This window comes from Delphinus delphis, chromosome 3 (assembly GCF_949987515.2).
Source record: "Delphinus delphis chromosome 3, mDelDel1.2, whole genome shotgun sequence".
In the NCBI taxonomy this organism is placed as follows: domain Eukaryota; kingdom Metazoa; phylum Chordata; class Mammalia; order Artiodactyla; family Delphinidae; genus Delphinus; species Delphinus delphis.
In genome coordinates, this window is record NC_082685.1 from 116,114,193 (window position 1) to 116,132,507 (window position 18,315).

At 35.6% G+C, this 18,315-nt stretch overlaps 1 protein-coding gene across 1 annotated transcript in view; it reads right to left on the reverse strand.

Moving 5' to 3' along the window:
• Window positions 1–18,315, reverse strand: part of FCHO2 (FCH and mu domain containing endocytic adaptor 2) — a 116,011-nt gene that overhangs the window by 69,116 nt on the left and 28,580 nt on the right. The window contains exons 3-7 of the mRNA XM_060007181.2: window positions 17,759–17,833; window positions 14,677–14,818; window positions 14,439–14,591; window positions 6,753–6,857; window positions 684–782 (exon numbers count right to left, since the gene is read on the reverse strand). Coding sequence (XP_059863164.2) covers window positions 684–782; window positions 6,753–6,857; window positions 14,439–14,591; window positions 14,677–14,818; window positions 17,759–17,833 — 574 coding nt within the window. The remainder of the gene's footprint in view (window positions 1–683; window positions 783–6,752; window positions 6,858–14,438; window positions 14,592–14,676; window positions 14,819–17,758; window positions 17,834–18,315) is intronic.

The following is an 18,315-nucleotide window of genomic DNA, read 5'->3' on the forward strand; positions in this document are numbered from 1 at the left end:
TAAATATTCTTACTGTATTTCAGACAAAACTTCCACAAAACAATTAAAATTCATTATACCAAAATATATGTATTTTGACCCAGAGCGTTTAAGAACTTTCATTTGCCTAATATGCTCTGTTACCTAACTCTGTTAGTAGATCTATGGATACAAACCACATTTTACATGAACCCTTAACGTATGGTCTCACAGCCTTAGAAGTCAAGGCAGTGTCCTGTTCCTATCTTTGAGTGTTTTAGGGACATAAATCTTACGATAAATAAAACTTATACAGCAATGAAAATAGTATTAGAACTTTAGTAACCAAGAATAACAGAATTCATCTTTCTCTACTATATTTCAATGCACCCCAAATGTCATCGTTAAGGCACTTTTATATTTTTGGAAATTTTCTAAGCACAAGCTCTATAACTTATTGAAGTTGCTATGCTAAATTTTAAAATAGTAAAACTTTGTAATAAAGAAATATTCAAAAATTGTTAACTTCAGAATTTTAACTCCATAATTAATTTAAATTATCATCCTTGATAGGATGGTAAAATCCAGGTTATTCTGTATTTAATACATGTAAATACATATTCTTTACCTGAAATAATTCAGTATCATGTTATGAGTTATGATTTTTAGAGTCAGAAGTGAACATAAAATTCTCATGAATCAGTTCAATAAAAGTAAAAACGTACCTGGCCTATTTGTAAATGAATTTCCTTTATAGCATTTGACAAGGATCCTATAATTTCTTTTATATGAATGAGATGAGTTTCTTCAATATCTTGAAATTTCTGGGTAGCGAATATAAAAAATTACACACACACAGATATATTCTGAAATCAAAACACTTTTTAGAAGTCATCTTAATACAGCTAACCAAATTTGTCAAGTTAGCATCAAAAAAAGTTAACTTTTTGTTACATCATTTCTCAGGCACATATGACTTTTTCAGAATCAGAAGATACCACAAATTAAAATCTATAATCATGGTCAGAAAATTAGAAGGAGACCCAGAAGAGAATAGTGTCAAAAAACCAAGGGAGAAGTATTTCAAAAACTGAAAAACAATTAGTTTGCAGAGCTAAAACTACAGTTTACTTCTTAAGACTTTACAATCTAGCCCATAGACTTTCAAAAAGGTCTAATTCTGGAAATGTTAATACATAGTCTCCAAAAGAGACAGTCTATGGTCAAAGAAATCTGGGAAAGCCTGTATGTATACTCTGTCCCAGCAGTTCTCAACTGAAGGTAGAGATGATTCAGATGACCTGGAGAATGTTTTCAAACTATAAAACAAATAGATCCTCCATGACTACTTAGGCAATGGGCTGGAAAGAGGTAAGAATGTTGTTTGGAAAAAAAATCCCAGGTTATTCTGATATTTACTCCCCAGGAAGAAAACCACTGCTAGACTTGGCTTCACAATAAATGTATTAAAAACTGAAGTAACTGAGAAATACTAAAGTAACAAAACTTGTTTCACTCTGCTTAACCCAGTATGTTCCAAATTTCTTTGACTATACAACCCTTTTTTCTTCTTCTCTGGAGATCTCTTAATATCTCACAGAACAATAATATTCCTCAAAACAGGATTTGGGAAATGTTGAACTAGTCATTTTCAAACAAAAATACATTTGTCATTTCCAGTGCACAAACCTGATTACCCACTTTCTTGCCAAATTACATCAGTTCTAAGGAGCAGGCCTAAATGTTTGCTATTTTTCCCTAGTTTATCAAATTAAATTCCCGCACCCCATATTTAATGTCCAATTTTCTTCAGCACTGAGTTACGTGATCAGAAATCACTAAGCCAAATAATCATGTCTATATTTGTGTAAAGGGTCTGAATTTCTAAAAAAAAATCAATTATGGTGAAATTAGTTTTGGCAGTAATGAAACAAAGTCCAAAAACTTAAATCCATTTTATTCATGAGGAATGATGAGTTAAAATAGAGTGCTTGTCTTGACTAATTCTGACCAAGTCCAATGAGAATACCAATACTGCAAGATCCTGAATTACTCTTAAGAACTGAGGAACATTCAGGAGGAGCATGATCCTATTTTACGTTCATATTATAAGAATTCACCCTCTGCTTAAATTTCTGCAATTTAATGAACAAGATATTTTCTCATAGACAGGTAGTCCCAAATCCAGGAAAGCTTGGTCAAACAGGCACTAATTTCAAACGTATGATCCCTAATTCCAAGGAAACTTGTGCCTTCTTCTTATTCTCTTTTGAAACACCTACACTGAATAAGTCAGATCCTTAATAATTCAGAAATATCTTGAAGCATGAAGCCAAACAGAAATATCTTGAAGCATAAAGCCAAACAGAAACTAAAAGCTACAATCTTGAAACTGTGCTTTATTTTTGGTGGGAGGACTGCTAAATATCAGAATTCCTCAAAATTAGTGACTACGAAATAAGTTCAGAGTTATTCAGCAATGGGAATATAGTATCAAGTGTTTGAATATAAATGAATAAATCTTCTTGAACAAATCAGAGTTCTTCCTCCTTGCAATTTCAAATCCACTGTGTTCATATGTACTGTTATATTAGATTTTTTAAAAAGTACAATTTTGTCAGCCAGGAGAGATATAGAAAAGCACTCTAATACTAAAACTCCTTAATCTGAGGGTGTTGCTCAAGCAAATCTCAAATTTCCTTGAACTAGCCATCTAACTGTTCAAAGTAAACAAAATCTCCCTATTGTTTCAAGTTTTTTAAGTGTCATTAACCGACAGTGGTGAAAAGCATAAGCACAGAGTCACAATTTTAATCATGCTTATTCTCAACTCAAATGCAAAAACTTACATCACAAGTACTCCAAGTAAATTCTAACTTCTTTCACCCCAGGTAAATATATGTCCTGCCACCCAATTTCAGTCTCACTAGATTGACATGCCCCTTCCCACTAGGATTAAGTCAACCCGCTTGGCCTGGAACAAAAGGAAAGTAGAGAAGCAAAAGAATTGTTTTCCCCTCTAAATAACCCAAAATAAAGTCTACTGTCTATCAAGAAACAAAAGTTAACCTGTCCTACAGTTGTGCGTGTGTGACAGACAGAGAGAGACAAAGAGGGAACACGAGAGAGAACACACATACACATCAGCACAGTATAGCATCAACTTTAAAAGCACCATGGTTAAACATCTGCTCAAACAAATTAATGTTTCCATCTTGGAACTGGCAAGATAAACAGTTAAAATGCAATTTGAAAAAATGTAATGAGGAAGCAGAAAGAGATAAGGAGAGGGAAAGATGAGTGCTGAAGATTCTTTATAAGGTAATATATACAAACAAAAAACACTGACTCTGGGCTTCCCTGGTGGCGCAGTGGTTGAGAGTCCACCTGCCGATGCAGGGGACATGGGTTCGTGCCCCGGTCCGGGAAGATCCCACTTGCCGCGGAGCGGCTGGGCCCATGAGCCGTGGCCGCAACGGGAGAGGCTACAGCAGTGAGAGGCCCGCGTACCACAGAAAGAAAAAAACAAAAACACTGACTCTAACAAATTCTAATTTGTTTTTTCAAATTAAATAACTGAAAGGCAAACATTTTCACTGATAGAAATTAATCATTTTGATAGGAAATTAACAAATCAATAATAACTGCCTTATAAATGAGCGTTCCTAATGATTTAAAAGATAAAAGAGAACTTGCTGAAGTCTACAATGACCTCAGTTGCTATAGAAATTGAAACTTTTTATCTCACTAGAGATGGAGCCTCATTTAACACAACTAAACCCTTCTTGAAACATTATCATTTCCGAGCTGCCATGACATTACATTTCCCAGTTTTATTCCTTCTCTGGCTTCTCCTACTTGGGTTTCAGCATCTCTTCCTCTCCCAAACTGACAATGATGAACCTCTCAGAGCTTGGCCATTATTTCCCCACACTCTATCCAAAGGTGATGTCATTATGGCTGTGTGTACCGTCCAGCCCCTATTTTATAAAGTCCCAATCCTTTATTCAAAACCTTTGGGACCAGCTGTTTTGGAATTTAAATATTTTGGATTTTTAAAAATAAAGATAACATGGTGTTACCATATATCTCATAATACTACCAACAGGATCTGCAGTGGCATCTGTTTATCAAACACTAAAGGAAAACATGTATATTCAGTCTAAGTAGGATAAAGAGACTACAAATTAGCCTCACATCGGTTCAAGTTTTGCTGCCAAATGAGTTCCAGGAAAAAGATTTTTGGTTTTCAGAGCTTTTGGAATTCAGAATTGTGGATAAGGGATGTGAATATTATGTCCAGGCAAGATTAATTACAGCCTCCAAAACTGCCCATTTGATGTCTCCACTTAGGTATACACAGCTCAAAATTAACATGTTCAAAACTGAGCATCTCATGCTCTTCCGACCCCTCAAACTAACAGCTCTTCATCTAGCCTTTGCCATTCATCTCTATACACATAGGCTTACAAGCCAAAACCTGGAAGAGATCTTGAATCCCTTTAGAATTCTCCCATTCACCCTACCCCTGCCATCTCCAAACGCATTCACTTGTCTCCTTCTACAAGGCCACCACACTGACCCTCATCCTTCTCACTGGACTATGATACTGCCTTCCAAATTGGACTCTTTTTTTTTTTTTTCGTGGTACGCGGGCCTCTCACTGTTGTGGCCTCTCCCGTTGCGGAGCACAGGCTCCAGACGCACAGGCTCACAGGCGTGGCCATGGCTCACGGGCCCAGCCGCTCCGTGGCATGTGGGATCTTCCCGGACCGGGGCACGAACCCGTGTCCCCTGCATTGGCAGGCGGACTCTCAACCACTGCGCCACCAGGGAAGCCCCAAATTGGACTCTTGATTCTCCTTTGGCCTCACTATAATCCATTCTTCATGAAACTGTCAGAATTAGCTTTAAAAATGCAGACCATATCATGTCACGTCCCTGCATACAGCTCTTCAATGTATTCCAACTGCTCTTGGAAGAAAACCTAAACCCTTACTAAAGCCTGGTCCTTGATTATCTCTTTAACCTCATTTCTAACCACCATCTCTCCTTACTCAGTTTCAGTAAGCATTTTTTACTTTCTAGAATGTGATCTCTCTTTTACACATCTGGGTCTTCACATCCATGGTCTCCAATGCCTAGAACACTCCTGCCCTAGAATGAGTCTCTTACTGATGCTTCAAGTCTCAGTTTTAAATGTTACTTCTCCAAAATGGACTTTCGTTAACTCCCTAATCCAAATTAGGTCAACCCCATATTCTATCCCATGGAAGCTTGTTCTTTTCCTTTGTAACATTTATAGTAATTTGTAACTTTATATTTAAGCATATATTTAATGTCTGTCTCCCTCCCCTACACTGTATACTCCATGCAGAGCAGAGAGGATTTGTTTTATTTACATACATATTGTATACACCCAGCATCTAGCACAGTGCCCACAACATGGTCAGTAGAGATGGATGCATGATGCCTGCACACAAGCATGCAAGCCGTCTGTTTCTGAGGTGTGAATCATTCACCACTCCAAGCAAGAAGACTTCCTAGAATCTAAAAAGTCAGACTCATAAAGTCCTTCTTCACACTTACAGAGTGTCTACCATGAGCTGAAAACTGTGCTGAGGAGACAGCAGTAAACAAATCAATCCCTGCTCTTACAGAACTTATATTTTAGTGGGGGAAGACAGACAACAAAATATATGGGTAGAAGAGCCAGTGTGCCTCACCATATTTCTAGCCCCTCAAACATGATGACTAAGAATGTTCTAAGAAGAGGTTCCTCCACCAGCCTCAGGGCCAGAGTGAAGAGCTAAGCCATGAGGAACAAGTAGCATGATAAAAAATAAACACTTGCTATTGTAAGCCACTGAGATTTTGGGGGTTCTCTGTCACAGCAGCATACCATCCTATCCTGTCTGACACAGTAAATTAAATGCATGGTGTCAGATGATGACAGGTGCTAAGGAGAAAAACAAAACAAGAAAAGAGGACAAGAGGTGAAGGTAGAAGTTTTGGGTATAATTCATAAAAGGCACCCATCTTAAATCTAGGGCTTTAACTAAGGCTCTAAGAACATCAAATTGAATATAATTTATCCCAAGGTTATAGGAGACAGATTTTTTTTTTTTTTTTCCAGTATGCGGGCCTCTCACTGTTGTGGCCTCTCCCATTGCGGAGCACAGGCTCCGGACGCGCAGGCTCAGCAGCCATGGCTCACAGGCCCAGCCGCTCCGCGGCATGTGGGATCTTCCCGGACCGGGGCACAAACCCGTGTCCCCTCCATTGACAGGCGGACTCTCAACCACTGCGCCACCAGGGAAGCCCGAGACAGACGTTTTTTAACTGATTGTCTGTCTTCCCTTACTAAAATGGAAGTTCTATGAGAGCAGGGATTCTTGACTGTTTTGTTAACCACTATATCCTCAGCACTGAGTCATTTCCAGTTTTCTTCTTAAGTATAAGTCAATTTTAAAACCCATACATAATCATTACTGTCTTCATCATCTACCAATGTCCTCATTTTCTCCAATGCTCCTTAAACATTCTAGTCAATCTGAATAATCCCTTATGATATTATAACTATTGATTCTTGGTCTTCAATCTCCAAAACAAGATGTATATTTTTAAAACAGCATTATTAAAACACTGAGATTGTGCATTTTAACATTTTTTAATACTAAAAAATTTTATGACAGAAAAATTGTATTATTTTTATCACTAATATAATTTATTATAATTTACAAACAATAAACACAAATATCCTGTTTTAGATTTAAAGCCTTAAAAATACCAACCTGAGCTGTTTCTGTCATTTTCTGTTCAAAATCAGCTTTTCCTAATGCATATTTTTCCACATAGAGTTTATAGGTATCTGTAGCTTTCTTAGATTTAACAGTTGCCTGTAACAAAACAGAAACATTTTGAACTATACAAAATATTTTTTATTTCCTGATATAAGTTTATATGAAATAATAATTTAAGTGCATTTTAAGAAATGAGGCCTATGTTGAGTTCAAGATGACAAAAACTAATACCTTGTCTTAAGTCCTCCTTAGTGGTATTTTTTGTTACAGTCACACAATAATGCATGAATTAAATGCTAATTCTCTTGTCTGATGGAACGTGCTTTACAAAGTTAAAATACTCTCATTTTATAACCCAGAGTAAGATCACACAACCACATAATAGTACAATGTTACTAAAAATTCAAAAAACAATACTGTGACAATACCCTCAGAATATGCTTGACACTCCTTTACACACCTGTGAATCTTCCTTCCTTCCACAACAGATATTCCATTTAATGTCTGATCAGTGACTAAAAAGCTAGCTCAAAAGTTGAAAAAAAAATCAATTTTCCTTGAGGTTTCTCAGTTTCCATTGTGCTCCGGAAAATCTATAAATTTGTTTTTAATCATTGCCTATTTTTCAAGAAATTGTTACTGCATTATTATAGTTCTAATTTTATCAAAGTTACTTACTCAATAAAAACTTAATAATATGTTAAATATTAGGCAGTGACAAATATGAATACAAATTATATAGAGATCTTTTCTTCAGGGACTTCATAGAAGAAGTATAACCCGTATACATAAACAGCTAGAAACTGGTGGAAAGAAACAAAGAAGTAAAAACAAATTTTATGGAAGATGGACATTAAGGAAGAAGAAAAACTATGTGTCACTTGTAGGTTGGGGCAGACATGTGGCTATCAAGAAATCTGATTATTCTCAAAGGATTGATCAATTTGGATACAGGAAGTTTGAAGGGAAGGGGAAGTAAATAAGAGTTTAAAGAAGATCAAAAAAAGAAAAGCTACAGGATTTCAAGATAAAAGATCTCCACTTTCTTGATGAGGTAAGAGGGGGTCTGCTACGAGTGAAGAAGAGTAGGGTAGGGTTGGGAACTTCAGGAGAATAAAGAAAGTTTCAAACCATGGTTGTGGAAGATGCAACTGGTAATAACTACAGGAGTAAAAGTCTTGCAAAGAGCCACTGAGGGCTAAGCTGCAAAGCTTGGAATTTGTGCAGAGCCAATCAGACCCAGTAGGTAATTATCTCCAGCTATGTTCAGGAGTCTTAGAATAAGTATTAGAAACAGAAAGTTGGGTTTACCTGGAGGTTTGGGGTTGGCAAGCGATGCATACAGTCTTATTCTCTAAAAAGGCAACTCTGTACTCTCTCTAAAATATAATTTCATATACTATATTAAACATATATGCTTTATGCTTGTGGGCCTTCTTAAATAAAGAATATAGGATGCCACTTTATCTTGTAGTGTATCAAAACGGTATCTTGTATCAGAACTGGTTTTGGAGCCAAAAGAAACTGGATTCAACCTTTAGCTCTACAATTTACTACCCAGTTGACTTTGAGTTTTATATAGTTCTCTCATTCCTAAAATGGAAATACCACATATTTTTTTTAGAGCTTTGGCACAGATGAAATATAATTTATGTAAATGCTTGGGACAGGGACTACAAAATAAATCGTATCTGCTATTAAACATCAACAGGAACATACATCATTATATTTTGCTGTTACACTTTGCTGTTATTATATCTAAGAGCTGTTCTAAGCTCTACCCCTAGAGTAAGTGTCTAAAACCTACAATGATTTTCTAGTTTGCTCCTGTGGACCTTTTTTTAAACTCTCTTCCCATTGTCTAGCCGTATGACATTATTTTATACTACCGTTAATATACTTCCTCTAACATCCTTGCCCTTTCAAACATTTAACAATTAGATGAGATGGATATTTAGAGTTTACAAACTACCTTCACGGGAAGTCCAGATAACCAAGTTTGCTAGAATTTATTTTAAAAACAATTTTAATGCCATGGTTATCTGCGTTTCCTTTTGGATTTTGTTATGCCAAGAGACTTGGAAGAAGAGAATTTCTTCCAGCTACCTAAATTTTCAGTCTATACAAGAGTAACAAGCAACCCACAGTCCATGGAGTGATTTTTAATGACATAGTCTAGCAAAATGATATATTCTCACTGGGAGCCCCTTCTTCTTTGCTTCTTCTTCATCCTAACACTACTCTTTTCCTCTGCTGCCTATTAAGTTATTGCCTTATAATTTATGTGTCGGCTGTTGATAAATACATGAGCATCTGAAATTTGAAAGGAAATTCATAAACAATGTAAAAGTCCCTCAAAATATAACTATAATGATTGTGTCCATACTTTTTTTTAAGTAATTTATTCCATTACAGGTTCTACACAAAATAAGACACCTCCCTTTCTAAACTTACCATTAAAACCTTTCTCTAATAGCCTCTTGTTCTGTACTATTCAATAAGTCTTAGCTCCTCAAAAAGAAGGAAGCTTCTTGAAGACAGAGGGGATAATATGTACTCAGCCTTTAAGAACCTTCATAACATCTAGCATGATGAGAGGCACATGGTAGAAACTAAAACATTTATTTACTATGAAATACAAATTCATAATCCAACAATCAGAAAATATGTGAATGAACCATTTAAAAAGGGAAGAACTGAGTCTATAGCCTATATTTAAAGTAAACTCTTAATTTTAATTATATTAATAAACAGGAAAAGTTCAAATAATATTTTGCTATAATGATATTTCCTAGTAGACACATATGTTGCATTGTAGACAATATAATGGTTTCTCACTTACAAAAAAAGAAAGAAGATACCCTTTATAAGTTCTAATATATTTTTTACATCAGCTTTCACTCTTCAAAGGTAAACATCATATGTCAGAATAAGGAAATTACATACCAACTTAAAGAAGCACCTTAGAAAACTGGCAAAAGTAGTACTTAATAATGAATAAATTTCTTTAAAGAGTTTATTGATTAACAAGGTATTTTAAGTAATGACAAAAAAATTTAAAGAAAACTAAGGGTATCCTATAAAAGAATATAGAGGCCACTTTAGAATGTAATCATATTCTGGACTTCCCTGGTGGTGCAGTGGTTAAGAATCTGCCTGCCAATGCAGGAGACACGGGTTCGAGCCCTGGTCCAGGAAGATCCCACATGCCGCGGAGCAACGAAGCCCGCGCGCCACAACTACTGAGCCTGCGCTCTAGAGTCCATGAGCCACAACTACCGAGCCTGTGTGCTGAAACTACTTAAGCCCATGAGCCTAGAGCCCGTGCTCCGCAATAAGAGAAGCCACTGCAATGAGAAGCCTGCGCACCACAACGAAGAGTAGACCCCACTCGCTGCAAACAGAGAAAGCCCGTGCACGGCAACAAAGACCCAACACAGACAAAAATTAAACAAATAAATAAATAAATAAATTTATCTTTAAAAAGAATGTAATCGTGGGCTTCCCTGGTGGCGCAGTGGTTGAGAGTCCGCCTGCCGATGCAGGGGACACAGGTTCGTGCCCCGGTCTGGGAAGATCCCACATGCCACGGAGCGGCTGGGCCCGTGAGCCATGGCCACTGAGTCTGTGTGTCCGGAGCCTGTGCTCCGCAACGGGAGAGGCCACAACAGTGAGAGGCCCGTGTACCGCCAAAAAAAAAAAAAAAAAAAAGAATGTAATCGTATTGGGAATATATATATTTTTTGAAAGCAAGAAACATCTCTCATAGGAAATGACTATACAGCAACACTCAGTTAAGTCAAAATGACTTTCTAAATAGTATCTTTGCTTAGTAAAACTATAAATTCTTAGGGTAGACTCATAGAAACTAAATGCCCCAGTAGTAACAAACTTGACCACTTTTGTAAAGTGATTATTAAAAGGGATGTTGGAGCATAGCAACTTATGCTTTAAAAGCAATAGCTACATTTCTTCTCATAAACAAAAGACTGGCCTTAATAGATTACCTACTGATAACAAAATAAATCCTACATTTTATTCATTTCCTTAGCATTATAAATAAGTTTACTGATGTACTACCAGAAATATTTCTGTTTAAGTGTCTATAATTTTTATAGTAAACTCCTATGAATCAAATATATACATATAAAATAAGTACTCTGTCATAGTCCACAAATATGAGTAACTTCTAAATGGTGCTTTATAAAAATAAGGGTTTGTGAATGAAGATGAGAAGCGTACTATGTCATAATAGCCAATAAGTGTTTATGTTTTCAAGTTCACCAAAGGAAAAACAGTTCAAAGATCTATGTTTAAAAAAATCTACATTCATGTTAATAAAGAGCTTATTTATTACAGGCCAAAATAAATTTACTTAGGCTTGGATTTGAATATATATAAATCAGAGACCCATTAACACATCTAGTATCACAAGCAAAGATATCACCTCTGAGCAGAACAATTAGAAAAAAGCACCCCTTCCTCTTCTTTTCTTTTTGCTGATTGAGAAGATTTAGACTATACTTCTATTCTCTCAGTAGTTATGCTTAATGTTCATGCTTGCAAAATGAACTTTCGAGATACTCCTGAATCTCTTTTCACAGTCAGATTCTGACCCTTCTCAGTTACTTCCAATTCAGGGACTGCTGAGGTCTGCTTTTTTCCCCACATAGTATTATCTTCAATGTCACCAAAAGCATTACTGACAGAGCATTTCTTAAAAGTGTTCCACTATCATCTCCAGATTTTCTTCCAAACATTGGTGCTCACATTTTCTTGATCTTACCAGGTTTCAACAAAAGGTTTTCAGACAACAATCAGAACTAATCCTTCCTCAATGCTCTTAAAGTGGTCTGTTAATTGAAACATCAACGTGTTGCAGTTGTCCAATCATGCCACCAGGTATATAACAGCCAAGTTCACAGAGGCAGTGAAACTACACCACAAATGCCACCATGCCAACAGTGATTATATGATACTATCATTTGATGATGCATTCTGATTTCAGAGATGTGAGGAAAAAGATATACCCGGTAGCTTTTAATATTCTCTTTTTCTCTGGTGCCTCGTTCTGAATTTATCTTTATTTAACCTGCTTAATACCAAGAATGTACTTTTGATCTAAGAACTCCTGAGTTTTTTTAATTCTGAAATATTCTGATCTGTTAACTCTTCAAATATTACCTGTCTACCATCCTCTCCATTTTTTTTTCTTCTGAAATCCACATCAGATGAATGTTGGTAACCTTTATTCTCTGTACTATGTTATGGGTGAGTGCCCAAATTCAATCTTTCACTATATTAGCTCTAAAGTTTGTCTTCTCTGTTGCTTTTTTTAAAATTTCAATAACCATATATTTCATTGCCAAATTTTCTGGTTAGCTGTTTTCCCATCTACTAGATCTTATTTCATTATCTCTCTTAATTTCTTTAATATAAATTTATATTCGTTTGCATATCTGAACATCCTCAACAAACACGAATGTTTCTGATCATCTATTTTATAAATCTAAATTTTATTTGGAGTGAATTCTTATTCTAATTGTTAAATTTATTGCCACCTGTCTTAGCAGAGGTATCCCCTGCTTTTCAAAAGTTTGTCTTACAAGTTTGTTTGCTTTTACAAAAGAATTATATTAGTTCCTGTTTTCACGAACTGAAAAACATTCAAAGAGGATTTTCACTTTTACAAAAACAGGTGAAAAGAAAAGTAGCATTCAGCGTTTGCTTTGCAGGAGCCGTTACAGAGGCAGCGCACACCCTGAGAAGCAGTGAAAGTGGCACCACCAAGCTCCTTCCCAGGATCTACACTCAGCATCGGTCTCCAAAGCTTTGAACTGTGTCTGTAAGCATCTGTGCTTTATCTCAATTTATTTTGTGCATGCATTAGCAAGATGTGTTCTAAGGTACTTGCTTCTCTGCTTACGCCATTTTGGCTTATGAAAGGTTTCACAGGAACACTCTACTGTTGTATAGCAGGGAAAGCTATATTAGCTATATCAGATTCCTTAAGATGTGCTTTTGCTCATTTCAGGTGGGAGGTTTCCTGTTTTTTCGCCTCTCTCTTCTCTCTCTCCCTCCATCAGTGATGCTGGAAAAACTCTATAGAATACAAGGTAAACATCACCTCCTAGAATTGTGTTATATTCTATCACTTATGCTCACCCATCCCCATTTAGCAGTTTCAGGTTATCTCCTGCCAGCCCTCCAAGGCCCCAATTTAGTATTAGTCTTATAAAGGTAGCTTTTAATTAATTCCCTGGAAGAATATAGGGGATATGAACGAAACAGTCATGAACTGGTTCCTTGGCCTGACTGCCAGTCAGAACTGCATCCTTAAACCCCAACTTCCAATAATGCTTTAGCCTTCAGCAGCTTAACAGTCTTTTTTCACTACTTATAGTTTCACCAAGTGAGTGGGGTTCCTTGGGCTTCATCTCAAGTGGGGAGTATTTAGTCCCCTTTACCACACAAGAGCTAAATTCCACTGCCTAACTTAGGACTTTGGGTCCAACAGCCCCGCATAATCAATCTCTACATGCCCTTCTGAGTTTCTGTTCCATTTCTGGTTCATTATGAAGATAATATTCTTCTTTTTGGAGCATGTTATTTTGCTTTATTTTCCCTTTTCATATATTTTATTCTTAACTGCTGTGCCTGGAATGAAGAGCATTTTAAAATCATGAACTTACTCTGCCTCATTTTTTACCCCCTCCCAATGTTTATTTATCACACAAAACACTAAAGGAAACATATTACCCCAAATTCCATTGACTGTTTTGATTTTTCCAGATGCTCTTCTGGTTTTTGCCCATGTATATACACTTTTATAATTATTATAATTGCAACATAATTACAGTTTTGTTATTTTTTAATGGCTATTTCAAATATTCTACAAAGCTTTCAAAATTATCACTCCCTATGGCTGATTCCTAAATGATATATACCACATCAAACAAGTGGATAGTTAAACTGTTTTGAAAGGGGAAAAATATCTACTTTTAATCAAAATGAGAGTGGGGGAAAAGGTTGTGGTTTACCACAATACTACATACATGGGCTCAAAGTCAGCAATAAATCACCCACAACATATATTTAAAGTTTATCTCAAGTAACTATTGCCTTGCTAAATCTACCAAAGTCTTGCTTCAAAAAAATTTTTACCTCATTATTAAATCTTACACCAAGCAGCATCTCATCAATTATCTTATAAAAATATCCTGCAGGGCTTCCCTGGTGGCACAGTGGTTGAGAGTCCGCCTGCCTATGCAGGGGACACGGGTTCGTGCCCCGGTCCGGGAAGATCCCACATGCCGCGGAGCGGCTGGGCCCGTGAGCCATGGCCGCTGAGCCTGCGCATCTGGAGCCTGTGCTCCGCAACAGGAGAGGCCACAACAGTGAGAGGCCCGCATACCGCAAAAAAAAAAAAAAAAAAAATCCTGCAAATGTGTCACCAATATAAAGAAATCATTCCTTTTTATGTATTTGCTAATCTATCTACCAGATACAAAATATTTGGTAAACCTACTTCTGTTTCACTTAGGTAAATCACTAACACTCAGAGGCACAGTGACTTCATCTTTAATATGAGATCATTCTTGAGTGTTTAAAGATTAAAGGCAGTCTTGTATTTGAAAATGCTTGAAACCACAGAGGTATTATTTTTATTACAATTACCTTTTCTATTTCTCTTTGTGTAGCTCCTTCCTTTTTCAAACGTTCCTGTTCGACACATTTGGCATTGTAATTTTCCTTGGATTTCTGGAGGGCCTGAGTTATGCTCTGAATGGTTTGAACAGCTTCCAGAGTTCCTGCAACTTCTTCTTTAGTCTGTTTGGTATGAAATGATTCATCAAAATGCAGAATTACAAAGCATTCAGTATCTGACCAATCAATCCTTTAACAAAACTGATACCTTTTTATGCGATTTTACTTGTTCTTCTCCATACTTCTGAACTTCTTTTATTAATTCTTGTAATTTTCTAACAAGATCCAAGTGACAATTTGCTAATTTCTCTGTAGATGTTTTGAACACATCCCACACTGGTGCAAATGTTCTAAAGCAAAGAAAACATGGGAATAATTTACTAACAGGAAGAAAAAGTTTAAGGCTCCAGAATAGAACCAATGGAAATAATGTTATATTCAGTAATTTTAATTAGTCAAAAGATGAAATTAAATTAAATCACAAATGAAACGACTGACAGCCTGACCTTGATTTTTTTTAAAATCCTTGGTTAATTAGTTAAAATATTTTTATACCTCAGATACAGAGAAATGAGTTAACTCATATCACAGGTCTGGCCATGACCCTCCCTTAATTATAACGTGTCATTTTCTGAGTTGATTTGGTTATTTAGATTTGTATCAGAAGCCCTTCTAATCACTGTCTACTGTTTAAAACTAACTTATTATCAAATCTAAATTTTAGACTCTTCAGTGCTCCATTTAAAATGCTTCATCAAAAATAAAAGCTCCTGCGAATTCCCTGGCAGTCCAGTGGTTAGGACTCCGTGCTTCCAATGCAGGGTCACAGGTTCGATCCCTGGTCGGGGAACTAAGATCCCGCATGCCTGCAGTGCAGCCAGAAAAACCAAATAAATAAAATTAAGAAGATAAAAGCTCCTCTGAATTTAAACATGCAAAAGTCAAATTTGTACATGATTTTTTAAGTGCCTTCATCATTAAAATTTATTGAAGAATGACTTTAAAACTGTTATCTGAAACTTTGTTTCAGATTTTACCCGTGTACTTCAACAAACACTGAGAGTCCCCTTTCTACTACACTTGGTATAGAATGTATGACATACTTTCCTACCACTTCTTCTCAACATTGAGAATTTAATATTTTCAACAGGTTCAACTACTTCCAAGAGTTACTACATTATAATATTTTGAATAATACTTAGAATGCCAAAGGTTAGTTTAAACTAATCTGGTCAGTAGGGAATGATATAAGAATAATTTTATCCTATGCTTTCCTCAGGTACTTCCTCAGAGATTTTCAACAGCACGTGCTTTGCTCTATGATAAAACAAAAACAAATTGCAACAATGATCACTAACGCAAGACGGTAGAGACAGAAATTACTTACCCTAATATGTACTCTGTGCCAGTTACTGCATTTCCTACCCAGTAGGAAAGCTAACTGACAACAATCATTTTAAGCAATAACAAAAAGTTCAAAGAGAATAATTAAAATACTTAAATAGGACTGTTCTGATTAGATCTTACCTCACACTTTTAAATCTAATCAGCACTAAATGTGGCAAGTAGTTAGATGGAAAATTTTGAGAGAAAAAAGGACACCTGAAAAGTATCCACTCACTACAGCACCAAAATACATGTACATCACTTCAGGTAAACCTGATACATGATAGTCTAGACTTTACAAAACAGGTAAGATGAGAGTGTCCCTTTACTTTACCCAAGGATTATTTACACTGAAAGGAGGTTCAACATAAGATTTCTTTAAATACAGGTTTCTTTAAGGAATTCCAAGTATCATTCCATTTTTTAAAGTTTGACATACACAACTTTTTTCTGGTCAGGTAATACAAGTTAATGTACAATGAGCACTAAGAAAGGAAACTGACCAATCCAAAATATGTTTAAATGCAACTAAATACAGAAAGATAAAATTCAATTCTTGCCTAAATATGTATCAGTAAACAAAAACATTAATATTTAAAATCTTTATAATCTTAAGTAACAACACTAACAAAAAATAAAATATCACCTATTATTCATGAAAGACACATATTCCAAAGACAGAAATGTTTTCAGTAACTTTATTAGAAAACACATGTTTTTTTCTACCTCCCACCTGGTAACTAAAAATAAGAATTTCCTATATTAAAACCATGGCCTCATACTGAGTGAAATAAGTCAGACACAGAAAGACAAATATCATATGCTATTGCTTATATGTGGAATCTGAAAAAAAAGGGGGGTACAAATGAACTTATTTACAAATCAGAAATGGAGTCACGGATGTAGAAAACAAACTTACGGTTCCCAAGGGATGGGGGGAGGGATAAATTGGGAGACTGGGACTGACATATACACTCTACTATATATAAAACAGATAACTAACAATAGCCTGCTGAATAGCACAGGGAACTCTACTCACTACTTCGTAATGGCCTACATGGGAAAAGAATCTTAAAAAAAACAAAAACAGAAGTAGAGTTACAGATGTAGAAAACAAACTTATGGTTACCAAGGGATGGGGTGAGGGGGGAGAACTGGGAGATTGGGGTTGACGTATACATACTAGTATATCTAAAATAGATAACTAATAAGAACCTATTGTATAGCACAGGAAACTCTGCTCAATACGCTGTAATGGCCTACTTGGGAAAAGAATCTAAAAAAAGAGTGGATATTTGTATATGTATAACTGACTCACTTTGCTGTACACCTGAAACTAATACAACATTGTAAATCAACTCTACTCCAATAAAAAGTTTTTAAAAATAATAAATAAATATTTCTAAAGTATCAATCATACTGGACACCTAAAAGAATGAGTATATGAGAGAAAAATAAATTATTTATTAAAAAGAAAAACAACAAAACATGGTCAATTGGTTAAAGCTAGGTTCTGTTATTCCAGTTACTTTCTGGCCCTTCTACTGTGGTCAATAAAGAAGAAATTATGTTTTAGAAGAGGCAAGTCTACATGGAGGAGTTAGAAACAGGAGGCTGCCAGAAAAGTGAGGAGAGATATGGAAAAAAGAAGGAAGAATGAAGTTGTATTTTGTAGTTTAACAAAGAGAAAAAAGTAAGTTTCATTTACTTTGTGTTAACTGATTCAGCAAATTCAATTATACTTTCTATCAAGTCGAGAATATATTCACATATAGACGCATTTTGAATAAACACATTACATACTATTATATTTATGAACCATTTTATCCTTAGTGAGAACCTACTATTCCCATAAACTTTGCCTAAATCAACACTGAAAGAGTTCTTCAAAGAAATTAACTCACCCAAGTTGTGAATAATTGCTTGCAGATTTTGCTAGTTTTGTCATTGACCTGGAGTACGCCTCTTCTATTGTAGCTCTGTTAAATCAAATTTCCATATTATAATAGCTCTTGTTTAATGACCAAACACATAGCAAAATTATTAAAATACAGTCACAACTGTAGAAACAAAAAGATAACTCAAAGTATATGTTAAAAATAAGTAGGTATGTGGTCATGAATTTCTAGCTTATCTTTAAATGGCCTTTGTGCACATCTACTTAAAGAACTAGTCTGGTATAGAACTAAAATAATGTATTGATATACCACCAAAAAAACTTTAGTGAAGTCACTCCTCTTCTTACCTTTAGTATCAATGGTTATCAGAACAGGAAGTACAAAAGTACTGTTTCTTGCATTCTCTCTATATACAAACTGATTCAGTATGAAAGTCATTTGTGTTTAATATTTCCTTGGTGTACTTAATATAGTTTTATTATTCTTTAACATTGTGAATTCATTATTATGCACATTTAATGGAACAAGAGATTGAGGACAGTCATTTGCACAAAACTAAGTAT